Source organism: Marmota marmota, unplaced genomic scaffold (assembly GCF_001458135.2).
Source record: "Marmota marmota marmota unplaced genomic scaffold, marMar, whole genome shotgun sequence".
In the NCBI taxonomy this organism is placed as follows: Eukaryota; Metazoa; Chordata; class Mammalia; order Rodentia; family Sciuridae; genus Marmota; species Marmota marmota.
In genome coordinates this window covers 12280741-12301169 of record NW_026000211.1, presented here as the reverse complement: position 1 = coordinate 12301169, position 20429 = coordinate 12280741, and the positions used below count along the sequence as shown (strand labels likewise).

The window sequence follows — 20429 nt, the reverse complement described above, 5'->3', positions numbered from 1 at the left end:
TATATATAATTTTTTTCTTTTTTGTAAATTTGGAGGCAAGGTCTAAGTTTGTTTAGGGCCTCACTAAGTTGCAGAAGCTGGCTTTGAACTTGTGATCCATCTGCCTCAGCCTCCGAAACTGCTAGGATTTCAGGCACACACCACTGTGCCTGGTCCCAGATGCCTTTTTCTAGATGTTGATAAAAATGTTTCAGTCCAGGAACTGGGGTTGTGGCTCAGAAGTAGAGCATAAAGATATTGTATCCATCTACAACTAAAAAATATTTTTAAATGTAAATATATATACACATATTATATATAGCATAATATATATAGCATAATATATATATATGTATGTATGTGTATGTATATATATATGCTGGTATTTGGCTCAGTGCATCCCTGGGTTCAATCCCTAGGACCGAAAAAAAAAGGCACTTGGGATATAAACATTAGGGTAATTATATTTAGAGAGGAGAGATGGACATTAGTAAGGAAGAAGAGTAGATTATGAACTAATCAACTGATGGTTGGTGGCTATTGAGTGCTTTTTTTCCTTTTTTATTTTGAAAGAATGAGGTGTTCAATAGTAATGTGTAGTTAGAGTATCTGGTAAACTTTTCCAAAGTGTGAATTTACAGTGTCCTATCAATTAAATCAAATGACCAAATAGGCCCTCTCCATCTCCCCTTTCCTCCAGCACTTTGGAATACAATCTGATTAAAGAAGGTTCAGCAAATTTACTTCCATCCAAGACTTCCTTAGTCATTCTGGCTCAGAGTCAATCCCAAGGTCATTTCTGAGCCTGCCCTTGCACACATCCCAGCTTCTGGTTGGGCCCTAAACTGAATTAACCCACAGGGGTGGGTGCTCTAGACAGGGAGGGACCATGTAAAGGTCAGAGCAAACGAAGCAATTGCATCAACTTGGAAACACAGCTGTCAGCAACATGGTATCCCGTAAGCTTTCCTGGACTTCAGATAGCTGTGAAGCAACGTTTTGATGAATTAAGTAAAAAATGAATCACAAACATGTGGAATACATTTTCTTCACTGCACTCAGGATTTAAAATTTACAAGGAAAAGTATTTGGCCACAACTGCCAAACCCAAGAAGCATTTGAAAGGAAGCCAGCAAAAGATGTTTCGTGGAGACCGGCTGGGTTTGCTCAGCTTGGCTCATAAAGAGGGTCCATAAAGAGATCACTCAGTGAAGAGTCCCTTTTAGAGCACCTCTCTGGGAATAGCTAAGAGGATTGGGTCATGTCCTTGCCTACCAGGTCCAAAGGCCAGGAAGATGCCTCTCATGTCCATGAGCTCGTTGTCATATCCGTGCCATCCATGCTGCCAGCCTTCCCGCCTGCCTGTGCTGTTCATCCAAAACGGAAGCGCCTCTCGACTCTGAAATCGAGCAAGACAATGACGTTATACTGTGTCACCACAATTGTGATGACTGGGCATCAGGCCAGACTGCCCCACAGTGGGGACATTCCCTCCTCGGCACCCCAGCTTGGGTCATCAGCCACAACGGCATCACCCCCTGATCCAGGTAGCTCACACCTTTGGCTGCAACCTCTTAAACTGCTGCAGAACTTCAGCTGGAAGGTATTTTCTTACATGGAACTGAACTGCACCTTCTAATCAGTTTTAGAACTACTAAATCCAGCATGTTAGGGACAGAAGGGAGGTTAAAGTGTGTCTGTGGTATAATAAAATATATATTTGGTTTTTGTCCTAGGTTCCTGACATAGAGCTCCTAAAACCCTTGGAATTTCCTGAATCATAAGAGTGCTTTATGTTATTCATAATGAAACCCTTCCTCCTATATCAGAGTCTATGCTAGTAAGATGAGTTGTGGGGTTGGGGGACGCTAAATAGCTTTGGGATGAGGACTGATCACCAGAGGAATGAAACTTGTGATGAGAAGGTCAGGACTTTCAGCCTTGTGCCGTCTCACTGGAGAGGGTAACGGTGCTGGAGACTGGATTGAATCATGTGATCAATGATTAAGCCACTCACTCATGCCTACACATGGCATCCCATACAAAACCCTGGGGTAACGGGTTCCAGGCAGCCTGCAGGGAATGGAAGCTCCGTGACCCCCACTTTTTATGCTTTATTATTGACATCTCCTCCATCTGATTCTTCCTTTATAATAATACCGTAATTACAAGTGTAACACGTTCCTGAGTCCTGTAATTTATTCTAGTGAATTATCAAACCTGATAAGTAGGGTTGTGAGAACCCTTGAATTTGTTTCTTTTAAACTTTTTTATTGCAATATTATTATTACACATAAGAGTGGAATTCCTTGTTACACATTCACACATGTGCACATGTAATGGTAGAATTGGGTCACTGGATCCCCAATATCTCCCCTTCCTTCCCCCACTTCCTCCCTTGGTCCCTTTCCTTTACTCTACGGGTCTTTCTTCTGTTTTCATGAGATCTTCCATGAAGATCTCTATCTTGCACATATGAGAGAAAACATATGACCTTTGACTTTTCTGTGTGGTTTATTTCATTTAACATCATGCTTTCAGGTTCTATCCATTTTCCTGCAAGTGACATAATTTCATTCTTCCTTATGGCTAAATAGAATCCTTGAATTTGTAGCCAAATCAGACTCAAGTGCTGGCAGCCAGGGAGCCAGGACTTGCACAGAATGGCTGAATCCTGTGGGACTGAGCCACCTCACCTGTGAGGCCTACCGTAACTCCGGGTATTAGTGTCAGCACTGAATTGCATGGTAAGATACCCAGGTGAGGCTGAAGTGTTGTTGGAAAACAGTGTATATACATTGCTAGCAAAGCCACTGAAACCCGCAGGGGCTCACTCACTACTGTCCCTTTGCCCCTCCACCCCGTCCTTCTTTCCTTCTGGCTCCACCTCAGGAAAAGCACAGAGCCTCTTCTCCTGCATTTAGTCAAACATCCGGAAATGATGTCCAAGGTCCTCTGAGGCAGGCCTGTGTCCCTTCACTTCCCTCAGTCATTCTTCATTCGGGATGGGTTCCGGAACCATAACTTCCCTGTCACCTTAAGAACCCGATGTTCTTAGACTGCAGGTGCTTACTGTGAATCCTGAGGAGGTGCAGTCTGTTGAATGCAACCCTGGCCATTTTGTTGCAGAGTAACTAACTATTCATTCCTGATATTCCAATCGTCTTCCTGCTGAGCAGGGTTTAATATTACAAATATTTCAAATGCAGGAGATTGATCAGTTGGTTTTGATGACAAGTTGAATCAAAACAACAAAACCACTAGCAATTTCTAGGCTGACTTATAAGATTAGTACTAGTAGTATCATGTACTGAGTGAGCCATACAGTTCACCAGGAGCCAACCCTGATGTTCACTTAGTTGTCACAATATCTCAGTGTGGATGATAGTATTATCCCCATTGGCAGGAACTATTTGCAGGAACTATGGCACAGAGAGTTTAAGTGATACTCTTGGAGTCACACAGCTAGTGAAGGGGAGTGCTGGGTTTGAACCAGGCTTGTCTCCCAGTCCTGTGTACCTTCCAGAGTTTACAGATAGAAGTCATTGCCCTGCTCCTGCTGGAACTGGTCAGTGAGGTGAAGTGTTCCCTTGTTCCCTATGGATTCATCCACTGTGTGTGACCAGGTACAAAGTACAGAGATGAGATTTTGGAATTGGATTGGCTGTGGGGTTCAATTCCAGTTTCTACTCTCTAGCTCTGTAACCCTGATAAGCTACTTATCTTCTCTGAGTTTCACTTTGCTTGCTGTATACAGGGTTGATAATACCCACATTACCAGGGTTTTGGAGTACGGCATGACCATGTGCTAAGTGCCCAACACACAGTAGGTGCTCAACAAATTGCTGCAATATGGTCACCAGATGCCACTGGCTGTGGCGAGGCACTCTGGTTACAAAAGCTGAACTCTCCCTTGCTTATTTAGCTGTCATATCACATTGCACACCCATCCGGTCTCACCCCATAAATCGCTCCTTAGCATTTCTGCTTTCCAAATTGCACTATTTCATTGACTCTCCATTTCCTGAATTTCCATCATCCTTTGTCCCTCCTTCTCCAGCTGTAGCTTGTATTTTTCCATGGACATGCTTTATGAACTTACTGCATTTCTAACTTTATACTGTTCTTTATCTATGGTAAGGATCACAACATATCCCAATTTAGCTTTGTCAGCTAACTTAATGTGTTGCTTCCCTCCTCACAGCCCACAAGGCCATGGCAGTGACTCCGGAAGCACTAAGTAGAACATTTTTGCTATTGATGACCTTACTAATAATGAACCCCATAATAGATATGTACCCCATAACACAGGGGTTGGTCAAGGGTATGAGGATCATTCGCCTGATTAAAAAATTACAGTCTAGCTGGATGAGGTGGTGCACACCTATAATCCCAGTGGTTTGGGAAGCTGAGGCAGGAGGATCATGAGTTCAGGGCCAGCCTCAGCAACTTAGTGAGGTACTAAGCAACTCAGTGGGACCCTGTCTGTAAATAAAATACAAAAAAGGGCTGGAGATGTGGCTGAGTGGTTAAGCACTCCTTAGTTCCATCCCTGGTACCAAAAAAAAAAAAAAAATTACAGCCTAAAAATTGCAGTTATTCATGACACAAATAAATGCAAAACAACAATGAAAACCTCAGCCCTGAAGGTGATTGGAGATCTGTCTGTCAGAGGCAAATCCACTCGATTTTACTAAAGTGACAAGTTACCCCAGCAAAAGGCTCTTTTTCCTGATATAGAAAAATAATAATAAACTGGTTCTATGAGAAGGTAATATTTCATCTAAGTGATTGGATGGAGTATATCTCATGCATATGTACATTATATGTTACATTAGGTTCAAAAGAGTGCTCTGATGATTTCCTTCCTTCTCCAAATGGCTCTCATAATCCTTATATTGTTTCCCATGTTATCTTTTCAAGGCACACATATGGTGCTATGCCAGTGAAGTGTGTCACACACTTCTCAGCCTCCAGAGTGGGAACCCCTACCCTGTGGGTCCTCAGGCTGTCCAGACTGTGCCAGACCTTTGGACTGCCACCTAGTGCCACCTAGTGCCACCTAGTGACTTCCAGTGAAAGTGCCCACACCCTCCATCTGGCCAAAGGGATGTGTGTAGAGAGGAAACCAGGAGGTGAGTGTAATCAAGTTGGATCACTCAGGCAGCCAGGCTCATGGTCGTGGGGACAGCTAATACCCAGGGTTATAGGAAACACCCCTCCTCTAACAGCTTGTCCTAGAAGAGGGTGGTGCCCCACTAATAAACTGATGGGGGAGGAAGGATTGGGGTGCTCTAGCCAGCATTGGGACGTGCACTGAGCTCTGGATCTGTGCCAGGTTCTCTGCTAGGCTTTAGGGGGTGGAGGCATGTGGGGTGGGGTGCAGGCAGGAGGGCAGCAATTCCTTCTTTACCATCGAGGGCGGGGGGGCTTGCACTAGGCACTGGTTTTGCTTCCTGAGTCAGCCAGGACAAGACCAGAAATGGGTGCCTTGAGCTGGAGACAATGAGGGGGTTCAGGGATTCAGGAGGCCTTCAGTAGGGTGGAAGCAGGAGGAGCCCTGGGGGGACAATCACCCAGTGGGATAGGGCTCTGCTCATGTATGTGAGCATGTGAGACTGTGTATGTGAGAGCACATACATGTGTTTATGTATGTGGGGGTATGAGTACACGTGTGTGAGTATGTTTATGTGTATGAGAGTGTACGGATATGTGTGAACATGAGTGAGTGGAACATATATTTGTGTACGTGAGTTTGTTATGAGTGTATGTGAGTGTGTCTATGTGAGTGTGCATGCGTGCGTGTGTGTTGAGTGGGGTGAGGGAGGGGAAGGGCCATAGGACAGGACACACATGAGGCACTCATGGAGAAGATGAGGATGTCCTAAGACTCCACAGTGACAAGCCCCTTGGGAGCTCTGTTCTGGGAAGGTCTGTCCCTGAGGAGGTCCTGAGAAGGGAGGGGACCTTGCATAGCTGCACATGAGAAAAGAAGATCAGAAGAAGGCAGACATTGAGGTGAAGGAAGAGGAACTGGGGGTTTTCTGCTGCTCTACCCGAGGATGTGCTCATCCAGAAGGGTGACCAGCTGTCCCAGTTTGACACTGAGGGGCTGCAGGGATACCAGACCTTCAGTTTTAAAACTCAGACAGCCCCAGGCAAGCCACTCTGCATGAACCCTCTCTTAGGAATTTAAAAAGAGTCCTCACCCAGGTGATCTGTTCTGCACTCCTGAGCACCTCTCAGGATCCCTCGCCATGCCTGGTGGATGCAATGCCAGGACCCTCCTTGGTGGGCCACTCAACTCATTTTGAATGCGAAGGAACCACAAATAGAAAGCTCCCCATGAGAACACCTTGTGAAAGATGGTGGAGTTGTTATCTTTTGGACCTGGTTTCTTTTGTTTTGGTGCCTTCACTCCATTACCAGGGCACCATGATAATGACTATCATAAGCTTGTTTTAATTTGGAATGGGAGAGGGACCATTATGAGTTAGGAGTTATAGTTTCTAGTACTAGCTCTTTGTTTCAATCATCTTTAGTGTTAAAGAAAAATCAGTAGGTGAAGGGAAGTGGGAGGAAAATGGTGGATCAGAGGAACCCATGGCACCCTAGCAGCTCCCTGAGACTGAATTATAACAGCAGTTGAGCAGCAGCACATTGAGGCAGAAGACTGTGGGAGAATGCTGAGTGGCAACTTGGAGAGCTAGTAGCCAGGTGAAAACCAAAAATATTAGTCTCTAGAATAGAAAGAGATTAGTAAAAGGCCTAGATGGCGTCAGTGACGGGCACGCAGTGGCTCAGCGGGAGAGGGGAAGCTCCCTTCCAACAAGCCAAAAGAAATTCTCCCACCAAGTTTAAGATAAGCAGATGCTGCTGTCCAACAAATTTGCAATCTGAGCAGAAAATAAACTCAGACATGGCAATCTGAGCCAGAGCAGGAGAAAAATCCCAGCACTCTCTGGGGTGGGGGCGGGGTGGAGTAGTGAAAGTGGGGGAAGCGTTGACAGCTTAAAAAGACTCTTTGTTTGGACTTCCTGAGTGGGAGCCTAGAAAACCCTGCAGTGTTCCTTGGCTTTTCATATTTTGCTATTTTTCTAATTTTTACATTTTTCTCTTGTTCTTGGTATGCTTGCTTCTCGAATATCCAAGACCAAACAGCCACTTAGACTTTAATTTTCACTGGCTGAGTGGATACCCATGCAGCGCATCAGGTGAGACTGTAACACAGACTGGGAGAAGCTCAGGGTGGTCATCGGAGTCATGGCTGCAGGTCTCACAGTCTGCAGAGCAGAGCAGAGCAGAGCAAAGAGTGCTTTCATTTCAAATTGGCAGTTTGGTCTCTGGGATCAAGAACATGACTGACAGGAGGTGGAACAGGGATGGATCAGGGTCCGGTGAAAAGTAGGACACCACTACATCCTACCAAGGGCCCCACACCATCTCTGCTATTCCTGAAAAGACCTGGAAGATATGATACATCCTGCATACCTCCCCCCAGCATTTTGGAATGAGGGATGTGACACAATCCAGATGGATCTGGTGGCCCAACTGGGAGGGTGCCCAGCAGACTTACGCTGCCACCCCTAGTCACAATAACAAAGCCATTCTGCAGGTAAAGTCTGCACTGGGCTACACAACACCCCAGCAACAGAGGCCGCCGGGCAAGGAGGAGGTGGAGCTCACCATACAGACAATCCTAACAAGTCTGGCTGTTTAGGGTCAGAGCTGAAAACCAACAAACAGCACAGTATTTGTGTCACACAAATCTCCTAATAGTGGGGAGATTCTAAAATGGAAACCCCAGAAAGAAAGGTCACCATTTCAAGAACCTCAGCAAGAAGAAAGCTGGATCTCTGTGTGACAAATGTTTGTATTAGCTGCTTGACAGAAACTGATTCCCAGTGTCCCTCCAAATTTGGGGTTTTGCTAGTTCTCTAATTTTATGTATTTTGTCAATTAATTGGAACTCTTCTTGAGATCTCATTTCCTCTCTCCTGTCTACAACCTGTTCCCCTCTCTTTCAACTTTTTTCTTCATTTTATCTTCTGTCTCCCTTTCCCTCCTTGCCCCCCCTTTTTTTGCTTTCTCTTTTATTCTGTTTTTTTTTTGTTTTAAGATCTTTTCTTCCAATTTAGTAGCTTATCATTAATGCTTAAACTTTTCAGCCTCTTCTATACTATTTTTCACCCACTTTTCTCTTTAGTTAATAAAGTCATAAAAATTATTAGTAGTCATGACTTTTGAAGCACTTGTTGATATACGGTTTGCTCTTAAACCACCACTGTTTCTGGCAGTTACTCTTTTCAAATTGGTCCTGGGGGTTGAACTTGACACTTGTTATGCTATCGTATTGTTGAAGCTAAAAATATACCTCCAGCCCTGCACTTATGATAAGGCAAGAGCTACTCATTAGAGGACCCCACAATGTAAAAGAGGAAGAGGTAACCATCTCAACAGATGCATAAAAATAGGGTCTCAGCAACCCTGAGGAAATAAGCAAACAAGACACTTCCATATGCTTGTAACCCCTAGTAACCAAACACACAGATATTGAAATCCCCAACAAAGAATTTTCAAAGTTGATTGTAAAAATGATCAATGACCTAAAAGATTTTGCAGCATCGCTATTTTAAATTAACCTCCAGAGGGGCTTCCTGTTGTGGGAACCTTTTGAGTCCCTTGGCCGTGGTGGTTAAGAACCTTAGTGCCCCATGCCACTACCAAGAGATGTCCCTCTAACAGTTTTCCTGTCTCTGTCTTTCTAAAACTGAATTTAATTGCTCAGCCTCAGGCCCCTGGCCTGACCCTGGAGAGCCCCTTACCACAAACAGCTTGATCCTTGACATGGAAAATATTAGACAGCAAAATCAGCAGGGACCAAAATCAGCAGAAGTCGTTAGAGTAGAGCAAAGTACTGGAGAGAAACAGTAAGTGGATGCGGGGGTCCTTTTTTCTTTTCTTCTTTTACAGGATGCATTCATTGACGTGTGCCAAGGGGGAGGAGGGCATGCATGAGCTCCCAGACAGTTTTCACAGGCGACCCTAATCACCACCAGAGAGCAAGCTGCCTCCAGCACTCCCCATCTGACTTCCTGACGCTCAATTAGTTGGGCCTGGACAATACCACTCCAGCTGCCACTAAAGCTCAGAAGCCATGCTTTCCAGACTGTCTTGATTTCCCCAAATATTTTGGGCCCAGGCCTAACTGCAGTTCAACCACAGGCTTTAGAATTGAGCCTGGCATTTCATATCCTTTGCCAGTTTTCAAAATAAATCTTTCTTCCAGAGAAAAACATTGGCCTCCTGTAGAAGCTGGGGCCTCAACTTGCTGCATTTCTTTCAACCCAGAGAGGAATCCAGAAGATCAACAGTGAAGCCCCATGTGTCACAGTCTCTCACCAGGCTCTGGTCCCATCCTGTGTTTATGAGCTCAGTGGCATGAGATGGACACTGCCCAGGAGAGGCCACACAAGAATTAGCCCTGGAGGAAGGTACTGGGGAATGAGGTTGATCAAATTATGTGCATGTACAAATATGGCATAATGAATTCTACTATTATGTATAATTCTAATGTGCCAATTTAGAAAAAGAAAAGAAAATAAAGAAATCAGCTCTTGAAAACTGCTAGGAAACCCAGGAGAGCTAATGTGTCCTGCTCTTAGGCTGCAGCATCAGGCCATCTGAAGCTAGAAGAACTACCACTGGTGGTTTCAACACCTTTTCCCTGTTAAAATCTCTTCCAGGGCTACTAATAGCCAAAGTTAAAGACTTGACTTAGCTTTCTCCTCTGTATACTCAGTAACTGATTTAAACCTACGAAGTGAACAACCTGTCAACAGTAACCAAAAATTTACTGTCTTGATATTCATTAACCTCTTCAATCTACCAACATGTACAGAGACTCTACTGTATATGAGGTTCCACGAGGAGAAGCCAAGCTCAAGATCCAAGGCTGTGTCCTCAAGGAACTTCCACCCCGTAAGGGGGGAGTCCAGAAGTAGACAAATAGCACCAGATGGAGTGACGACTAAGAGTCGCAGGAAAATTGTAAGATGGACTGAATCAGGGACTCAATGGACATTTGGAGGAAGAGATGGTATCTGAGTTGGGCTTTGAAGGACAGGTCAGAGGTAGGGAGAGGGCATCCCGGGGTTGCTACTGACTACTTGTTGGGCTGACTGAAGTTATGTCAGCAGAGCAGGATTACCCTTCTTGACCGTTCAACTCTCAACGCTTAAGTCTTGCATGGGAAGAATCATTTTCACAAACATGAGAACGTTGATTTAAGTATGTGCAAATTACCCATGATGGTGATAAGAAAGGGGAGACCTGGGACCAGGAAGACAAAGAGGAAGCAAAGTGGGCTGTCAAGCAACTCTAAAGGTTTCTGCAGTGTGACATGAACAGGAAGAAAGAAAGAAAGAAAGAAAGAAAGAAAGAAAGAAAGAAAGAAAGAAAGAAAGAAAGAAAGAAAGAAAGAAAGAAAGAAAGAAAGAAAGAAAGAAAGAAAGAAAGAAAGAAAGAAAGAAAGAAAGAAAGAAAGAAAGAAAGAAAGAAAGAAGGAAAGAAAGAACGAAGGAAGGAAGGAAGGAAGGAAGGAAGGAAGGAAGGAAGGAAAGAAAGAAAGAAAGAAAGGGTGGTGTTAGAACTTCCGCTTCTGTTAGTGTGAACAAGCTGAGATGCACTTCTAGACTCCACAGGGAAACAGTAGGGAGAGTCTGATGCAAAAGGAGATCAGAAATACATGGACCATTTTGGGGAAATGTTTGCAGGATCTCTGGAGAACTGGACTGACTGAGTACTTAGTCGTCACGTATTCAAATTCTGGTTTGTTGCTTGTGGACAGTGACAAAGATAGCAATTATTGTTATTGCTGTTGTTGATGGATATGTTGAAAATAAAAATTTCTCCATATATTTACTATCTGCAAAATGCAAGATAGCTTGGTGCAGACATCATCGAAAACCTGTTGAGGGAAGTTGAAGGTGCATTCAAATTTCTAATGATCCAGGCATAATACAGAAAGATTATTTTACAACATCTGGTAGTACTAATTAAAGGTATATGAGATAAAATTGATAGACTTCGTTAAATGGGTCAATGTATGAAAACTAAGAATTTTTGTGGAACTACTCACAACTAAAGACTCAGTTCATTATCTCTGCTTTTCCCATGAGCTATGGTTGTATCCTTTCCCTCAGCCTGGAGAGCAACCCCTTCCTGGCCGTCAACTTCAACTCCTCCTTCAAGTTTCAACTGCAAAGTCTCTTTCTTACAGAAGCCTTCCTGCCCTGTCACATAAATTAGGTTCCCTCTTCTCCCAGATACTCTCTTTCATGTGCTCTTTTATACACTGAGCACTCAACACATTTTGTAATTGCACACTTCTGTTCTGCAATGGCATGCACACTTATTTAATATTTGGCTCCTTTGCTAAGCTGTATCAGGCAGGCAGGGACTCCCAGGAGTCCCCCCACCCCCAGTATGGAATTATACCTTTGCGCTGTGCGTTCCAAGCAGTGGACACTCAACACATATTTGTCAAGTTTGATAGACAAATGATTGTTTAGGCACATGGCCTTCAAGGAGGAGGATGGAAGAGGATGCTTGAATTTGTGGAAATTACTATGGTATTCCTGCACTTTGCATTTTGCTATGCTGTCCCTAACTATCCCCTATGTCAAGGGAATTTGGTCCTCACTGGAACTGCAGAGCCACAGACATCGTGACAACCCACTCCTCTGCCCAGCCCATTTCCAAGGACTTCCTAAGGGAAGAAGTGGCAAGATGGCTCACTGGAAACCTTGGTGAAGCATGAGTGACAGTGGTGCCAGTCCTCCTGGGAAAAGGTGACTTCCATTCCCTGGAAGGAAGAAGCAAGGAAAAGGCTTTCCAGGGGACAGTGCCAGGTCTTAGGGAGGTCAGGGAGGTGGGGCAGGTGTTAGGAGCCTTATTTCCTATCCTTGAAGGAAAGAGCTGGGCTGGTGGGACAGGCTTGGGCTTGACTTCCTCGATGGCCTGTTGTTTGCTTCTCCACATTTTAGTTCTCCGGGAACACGAACACCTTCAGATTTCTGTCCTTTCAGGAAGGGAGGCCTGAGAAAGGGCTGAGAGCAGCAGGCAATCCAGTCTGCGTATTAGAACATGCAGGCGTAGAAGCCAACTGGGAGTCGCTGGGCAGGGGGTGTGTTTTCTACAGCAGCATTGGTAGTCACACTGGATACTGGTACAATTTCAGGTGACAAATTAAATCTGCTTCCCCTCTTTTTATTTTTATTTTTTTTAAGCAACCACAGAAAGAAATGAACTTGGTCAGTTCTCCCTGGTTGGCTGCCTTAGGGTCTGCCAAACTTAAATCGGTGGCAGAAAGTTGGTGTATATATGGGATGGGCATTTTTACCAAAGAAGCCAAATCTTACATGTTTATGGGATGGCAGGTGTAGGAGGAAAGAGAAAGGGGGATGGAATTGGCTCCCGCCTAGCATCGATTTGTCCTGACTCAGCTGTTTTCTGAATCATGTTGAAAACAGACCCTGCTCTCCAAGCTCAGACCTAGTGAGATTGCTTGCAGGGCTGAGAATGTCTCCCTCCTGCAAACGTAAAGTAGAATCCAGCACAAGAGCATCATCCAGTGCATTGTGGACTGGGATGCAGGCTGCAGAGCAAAACACAACATTCTGTACAATTTAGGGACAAATTTTGTAAATAGGAATGTGAGAGATTAACAGCCCTGGCACAGAACAGGACACAGAATAGAGTTTTCAATTCACCATAGTCAAGAAAGTATAATAAATACTAGAATTTTACAGAAGCAAAGTCTAAGCCAATAAAGAGAGAATGGGCACTTGTGCGTGTGTGCGTGTGTGTGTGTGTGTGTGTTTTGTTTTTTTGGTATTGGGGATTGAACCCTGGGGTTCTCAACCACTGAGCCACATCCTCAGCCCTTTTTAATATTTCATGTAAAGACGGTGTCTCTCTAAGTTGCTTAGGGCCTCACTAAGTTGCTGAACTTGCAATCCTCCTGCCTCAGCCTCCACAGCTGCTGGGATTACAGGTCTATGCCACTGTGAGCTGGGCATTTAAGAATTTTCAGAAAACAAATAAATATGTCCCCAATATCATTTTAAATTAGAATCAGAAATTGTAATTTTTGCATATGATGTCTTAAAAATATAAAGGCATAAATTCAAGAAGAGAAGTTAATAAATGATTAAGGCTTCAATCTAGGAAACTAACATAGAAAAAGGAGGGACCAAAAGAGGTCTACATTGCCCTTGGGACTCAGGGGCAATCATGATTTTGCAGAGAAATATCTGTGTTCCTATGTTACAGACCCTGTAAGTGACATTACTGACATTGGTTGTACTTTCTTCTTTGCTGCTAGGAAGCACTGAGCCATGTTTGCGTTCCATTTCATGTTATGTTGTGATAAGTTATTTGCATAACTAGCAATATCCACAATGCAGAGTCACTGAGAGAATTACAGCAAGTAGCCAGGAGGGGGTAGGGATGCGGCTCAGTGGTAGAGTGCTGTCTTGGCACGCACAAGGCCCTGAGTTCAATTCCCAGCATTGCAAAGAAAAGTTAAAAAGCAACAAGAAGGTACTAAATTCAAGATGGTGATTATGACAAACTGGCACATGCCTGTAATCCAAGCTGCTTGGGAGGTTGAGGCACGAGGATCACAAGTTCAAAGCCAGCCTCAGCAACTTAGTGAGGTTGTAAGCAACTTAGTGAGACACAGTCTCAAAATAAAAAGGACTGGTGATGTGGCTCAGTAGTTAAGCACTCTGAGTTCAATCCCTGTTACTAAAAAAAGAAGAAAGAGAGATAAAGAGAGAGAGAGAGAGAGAGAGAGAGAGAGAGAGAGAAATAAGTGAGAGATTATCATTCTTGTTATTATTGGCCAAAGTTAAAAAAATCAGTGATCTCTATTTTTATCTGCAAAATGTAAAATAGCTTTATGTGCATGTCACTGAAACTTTGCACAGAGGGTCAGCTAAAGATTCTACTGACCCAAGCACAGGGGGTACTCATCTTTGCTAATTAAAAGTGTGTGAGTACCATCGAGAGTTTCTGTATTAGCGATTTGACAATAATCTTTGAGAGCAAATCTGATTTTCTTTTTTTAAATTAATTATACATGATGAATCTTATTTTCTCATATCCTACTACTTATCTTACTTCTGATCTCTCTTTTTTTTTTTAACTTTCTATTTCACATATCTTTGCAATCACCTCCAATCTCCCTTTTGAAAATAATGATTTAAACACTGCTCTGGTCATTGCCAGAGGTTCCCCTCTGTGCTGTGGGGAGTCCCTGCTGACTGACTCTTAGTTTTTATTTACTCAAATGAATATATATGTGTGTGTGTGCAATACATAGAAAAGTAACATATAACATGTGCAATGACCACATGGCCTCACTCTCAGAGGATTCTAATTTGCTAGTTTCCTGCAGGGGTGAGTCCTGAAAGCAGGGTGTCCTGAGAGGCCTTGGCTGGTCAGGATGTGAGAGATGGTCAGTTGCGCCTACTGTTCTCTCCTCTTTGCTCTTCTTTGTTTTGGGGGCCATGTCTGCCTAATCCCCAGCTTCTGCCTCTCTTTTGTTTAGTAACTGTGGCCACCTGGTCTGCAACACAGCACAGTTCCAGATCCCAGAACCAAAACTGGCCCAAGGCAGAAATTTTCTACCCACACTATCCATTGATGACTGATAAGACAGAGGGGGGAAGTTGCTAGTGGTTTCTGAACTTCTGTTTTGAGTGCAGTTCAAGAAATTTAAGCATTAGAGTCTCTCAGGCGAGTGAGCTTCCTCTAAGTCCCTATACCTAATTTTGTTTTCATAACTATGTATACTTTTTCATGTTTTTATTATTAGTGCATTTTAACTATACATAATGTATTCTTTTCTTAAAGAGAATGTTCTCCTCACACAAATTCCAACATTTTCAAAGACCCACAAAACCTGCTTCTACCCCTGGTTCTGGGGGTCTATTATTTTGCTCCTTGATAAAAGTAAGAGATGTGCAAAGAGAAGCTACACCCTTTCTTTCCTGCTTTGTGATGTTCTGAGGGAGTGTGATGCTTGGAGCTGTAGCAGCCATTTTGTGGCCTTAAAAGGAAAATCAGAAGAATTGTAATGGAGTTAACTTGGGGTCTGAATTAAACAACCTTGGAACGGCCTACCTCTAGACTTTCAGTTAAGCAAAAGAGTAAATCTTTGTTACTTCAGCCATTATTCAAACAGCCTATGACTTACAACCAAGGGCATCTTAATCGATACACTTAGGTCTCCCTCATTGTGGTGCTTTAGTCACTCATTGGAAAGATCTACATCTTCTTGCTGGATGAGCTGCTACTGAGATACCATAGTTACTTCCCAGACAGAACCCTTGCCAACCTAGAAGGAACCTCCCTTTTTTCCATGACCAGGTCACTGGACTTCCACTCCTAGCTAGAGCACTCCACCAGCCCCTCCCCACTGCTACTAGAGGGATCCAAAGCTGTTCCCATGGACGTAAGTGGTACCTCGCTGTCGTCCAGCATCTCCATGGGAAGCTCTAGCTTTGCACTCCCCTACCTCATCCAGTTTTCCACCAAACTACCCAAATCACCCTGCTTTCTTCAGTCTCCCTCTCTACCATAAACTTTCAGGGTATTTGGTTTCAGCTAAATAAGAGAAAGTAAACAATAGAGTCACATATTCAGGCTAAGACATGAGTAGAAGCAAACTGTGAATTGATCCTCATGGTTTATTTACTTTTAAAATTCAAAGCAACTCCACTGGAATTTTTATAAAATAAAAGAAGTTGCAAAAGTGAGCTCTGTTGCTTGTTTACCAATCAAGTCACACTCCAGGCATCAACCCAGGTGGCCCAGTGCATGCGTATTAAATGCACAACCCTAGAAACCACCATAAAGGACCATGTGGGGGTCTCCACAGCTTCCCTTCAGGCGAACTCCTAACAGTGAGACAAAGTGAGGAGAACTGCTTTGGGTCTTCGGGAGACAGTGTTAGTGGGCACAGGAACCCTCTAAGAGACCTTCTAAACCACCTGGCATAGGAAGGGACACTCTGGGGCACTGTTGCCTCTGCACTGTGGGGCCAAAGTTTCTATCGAGATCTGCTGTGTTCTCAGTTCCTCTAGGACTAGGGGCTCCTCTTTACCTGCCAGCACAGGAGAGAGACTTGGTCCTGAATAACTGAAGTTCATGTCCCAGATCCCCCATTTTTCCACCCGCAGGCCTCTGGACTTCTACTCACTCACCCAGTCCATATTTTTCCCCTGGTCACCCCCTGCTCTGTCTCCCCCTCTTCTGGGTTATTTCGAGTCTCAGGTCTCATCATCATGGGTCTCAACAACCACTCACATGGGGCTCTTTTCTACCCTGTCATCTGATCTAAATGCAACCCGCCATCAAATTCATATCTAAAATAACCCACGTCCTCTTCAGGAATTGATCCTGAACATGATGTGACCTCAGGTTCCCCTGAAGGCCAGGTCCCCACAGCATAAGCTGATGCGAGACCCTGGTGAGCCTGGAATCGGGCAGACTGGGAAGAGGCTGTTGGAGTCATTCAGGCACCAGGCGACTAGGGTTGGAGCCCAAAATACAAGATCATCCCTGTGAAATCAAGCTGGCATCTGGGGGACCTGGATCTGCACAGTCCCGTCTGCCAAACATTTCTCTTAAAGGTGAAAGCAATGAGCTTCTCTCCGCTTTCTACTTCCCCAGAGCAATTGCTTGGGTTCACAGTAATTGTTCCGCTTTAAACAGAACAGGTTACATGGAAAGCGGCAATAATTGAGTTAAGGCCTGTTTGTTAAACTCCAGCGAGGCTGGTGCCACGGAGTCTAAACCGTGACCCTGGGTTTGCGTCTGCAGTTTGTGTCCACAAAGTCACCTGATGGAGGCTTTTGATTCCCCTAGAAAGGAAAGAATGCCAGGAACGATACCTCGGTGGAGACATCTCTTATGTGTCAGAGCAGAATTTGTAGCATGAACAAAGTGTGGTGTGTTTTATAATTACCTCTGCTATGAACCACCCTTCATCGGCCACTAAAGTCAAAGGAGAGACAAATTTCCCTCTCTTGTAATAGAACCTGTTTGGTATGGCTTCCTTCTCATACACGGTCATGTGTTCCACTTGGCTCAGTTTGTCATATATCTGCAAAGAAAACAGAGAACAACCAGTTTTGCATTCTCTTTCTTCAATATATTGAATCTATGGAATGGGAGAATCTATTTTAAAGACCAAGCAGAGATATTACCAAACATCTGGTAGATTTGACTATGTAAAAATGAGAGGGTTTTATACAGCTTTGAAAATAGGCTGACCTTATCTAGTAAGGCTGAAGATCCATGTCCCTGTGATCTAAGAAGTTCATCCCTAGGGATAGATAATCTCTCATGTGCCTGGACCTATAAACCTACAGAAGAGCCCAGACGCCCAGCCACAGTGGAAGGGATAAAGAAAGACTGCTGAGGTTTGTGGTAGAATACTACACAGATGAATGGAATACTGCTACAAATAAAAAGGGATCTCAGTTTGAGGAAAATTATGCAAGTTGCAGAAAAATACAGGCAATACCATTTTTATTATATAAAGTTCAAGTAACCTATAAAAACAAACAATACATACGGCAAAACTATAAAGAGAATTGCAAAAATGGTAACTTAAAATTTAGGAAAGTGATTTCTTCTGAGACTAGAAAAGGTGATAGGTTTCAGAAGGACATGAAAGTGATGTCACCAATAATAGTAATGTTGTACTTCTTAAATATTCAGTGAATATAAGGAAACTGTTACAATATCATTCTTTGTATGTTGTACACATTATGATAATCCTTTTTATACACTCAACAACTAGTGAGCACTTTGCAAAAATTTATTGATGTCAAAATTTTGTACAATAAAATTGAAAGACAAATGAGGAATTATCTTAATGTTAAATACCCTAAAGATCAAAGAAAAAGCATGCACTCTTTAACCTGACCTAAGGAGCATATCCTACCTACACATGAATCTTAAAAGTACTAGTAGTTGAGCTAAACTGTGGAACCAACCTAGATGCCCTTCGATAGATGAATGGATAAAAAAAAATGTGGCATATATACACAATGGAATTTTACTCAGCAATAAAAGAGAATAAAATTGTGGCATTTGCAGGTAAATTGATGGAGTTAGAGAAGATAATGCTAAGTGAAGTTAGCCATTCCCAAAAAACCAAACGCTGAATGTTTTCTCTGATTTAAGGAGGCTGACTCATAGTGGGGTAGGGAGGGAGAGCATGGGAGGAATAGATGAACTCTAGATAGGGCGGAGGGGTGGGAGGGGAAGGGAGAGGGCATGGGGTTATTCGTGATGGTGGAATGTGATGATCATTACTACCCAAAGTACAGGTATGAAGACACAAATTGGTGTGAATATACTGTGTATACAACCAGGGATATGAAAAATTGTGCTCTATATGTATAATAAGAATTGTGATGCATTCTGCTGTCATATATAAATAAAAAAATACTAGTAATTGTTTGTTAACTACATCAATGATTTCATAACAAAAACATAAACTTGGTACATCTGTTCAATATTTAGCAGCAGCTTAAATATTTATAGTTAACATTAAAATCAACTGGCTGATGTTGACTTGCTGGTCTTTAGCCAAACCGGGCATACATTCCTCTGTATTGCTGAATATAAAATTGAGTTTATCAACTCAAGTGTGAAAAAGAATTAGTCTTTAGGATGTTTAGCAGAGGGTTTCTGATGAGCCCACAAGTTAAGCTATGATACTTAAGAAAACCCAGAGTTCTTCAGGAAAGTAGGATTCATATGCAGGAGGATTTGGAGTAAATGAAAATCTGGAGACACACAAGAGGCCTTGCAAACTCTTGTGCCTGACACCTGACAAAGTGTCACCCAACTTTTGAGCAATCTAGTGACTGCTATAGACCGCTTGCAGGCTAAAGGTCACTTGACTTAAACATCACATTCGACAAAGCTCTTCCCAGCTTGTAGGCTGCTGGTGCCGAGTGTTGTGGAGACGGCACTCTTCTAAGTGCCGATTGGAGACAAAGATGATCTTCCTCACCAAGAAAACAGAACTCCTCTCAAGAACCTGCCCATGTGAAAAATACCCTTTTCGATGGCATATTTAGGGAATTCATGGGGACGTTGTGTGAACATAGCCACCGCCTTCGTTCTCTGACCACAGAGCCTGAGAAGAGAGGAGCACCTCCCACTCCCAGGGAAATGGCATGAGTCTGGGGAGTCCTGACATTGTTGCCAACTGTCTCCCACCAATGAGACTAAGTATTGAGCACTAATAGCCTCGTGCCACAAGATGGACGGAGCCAGTGGCCCCAGGGCCTCTTCCTGGCTCCCTATGGTTGACAACCTTAACCAGCAGTGGCCTCACCTTCCCTGAGAAAGACAGCTTCTTCCTGGTCCCGATCAGTTTTATCTGGGCCTGGGCAGAAGCTCCCTAGCCTGTACAGGGAGATACCAGCAACTGGAGAGTCAAGTGGTAAGTCAAAGGTGACACTTCTCCATTTTCTCTAAATGGCTTCCCACCTACTTCCAGGCACAATTATTGTTTTGAGAAAATGGTACTCAAGGTCTAATCACCTCAAGGTTTTCCAGAAAGGTAGCGGCAGAGCTTTGTCCCCCATCAGCACACTGTGGAGACTCAACCACCCTCTTGAGGACATTCCACTTAGACAGTGATCATCATAATAAGAGACCCATGCAGCATCATTGCAGAGGGCCTAGCACACTTCTGTGAGCTCCCGTGAACTCTCAGTAGTAGCAAGGGACAACTGTAATGATGTTGTCACATCAACATATAGAAAAGCAACAGAGATCCTGGGTAAGTGTTTTGCCTGATGCTCAGATGATGGTAGAGCTGGCATTTGGACCCCAGGGCTGTGGCTCTGAGATAGAGACCCGAGCCTCTGCACACGGGGCCTCGCTCTGTGGTTCAGCACGTTCATATCTCCAGTTCCCTGCTGAAAACAGCTTCTTTCCAGAGAAAGAGCATTCTGTCTGCCTCAGCGAGTCCCCTTATTTACCTAACAAATAATGTTTTTTAGCCAATAATAAAATAGCCTTAATCAGGGCTTGCCACGTGTGCTGGTCGCCTGCTGAGTACTGCACATCCTTGAATTTATTTGACTTTTATAAAGTAGATATCATTACAGAGAAACCACTGGGGTAGATACCATTCTAGAGAAGGATGGAGCCAGGGAAAATGAACCACTTGATCACTTGGTGAGTGAATGGCAAACTAGGTCACCTGCCTTCACAGTCTAAGCACCTAATGCTAAAATATATTTCAATATTAAAACTATAGGAGAGGACTCAGTCAGTAGAGTGCTTGCCTCACATACACAAGGCCCTGGGTTCAATCCCCAGCACCACAAAAAAAAAAAAAAAAAAAA

The 20429-nt window shown here is 43.6% G+C and overlaps 1 protein-coding gene across 1 annotated transcript in view; it reads right to left on the bottom strand.

Annotated features, from left to right (window-relative positions):
• Enpp6 (ectonucleotide pyrophosphatase/phosphodiesterase 6) overlaps window positions 1-20429 on the bottom strand; it is a 109140-nt gene that overhangs the window by 8068 nt on the left and 80643 nt on the right. Inside the window, exons 6-7 of the mRNA XM_015486076.2 lie at window positions 17018-17155; window positions 1255-1378 (exon numbers count right to left, since the gene is read on the bottom strand). Of these exons, the coding sequence (XP_015341562.1) occupies window positions 1255-1378; window positions 17018-17155 (262 nt within the window). The remainder of the gene's footprint in view (window positions 1-1254; window positions 1379-17017; window positions 17156-20429) is intronic.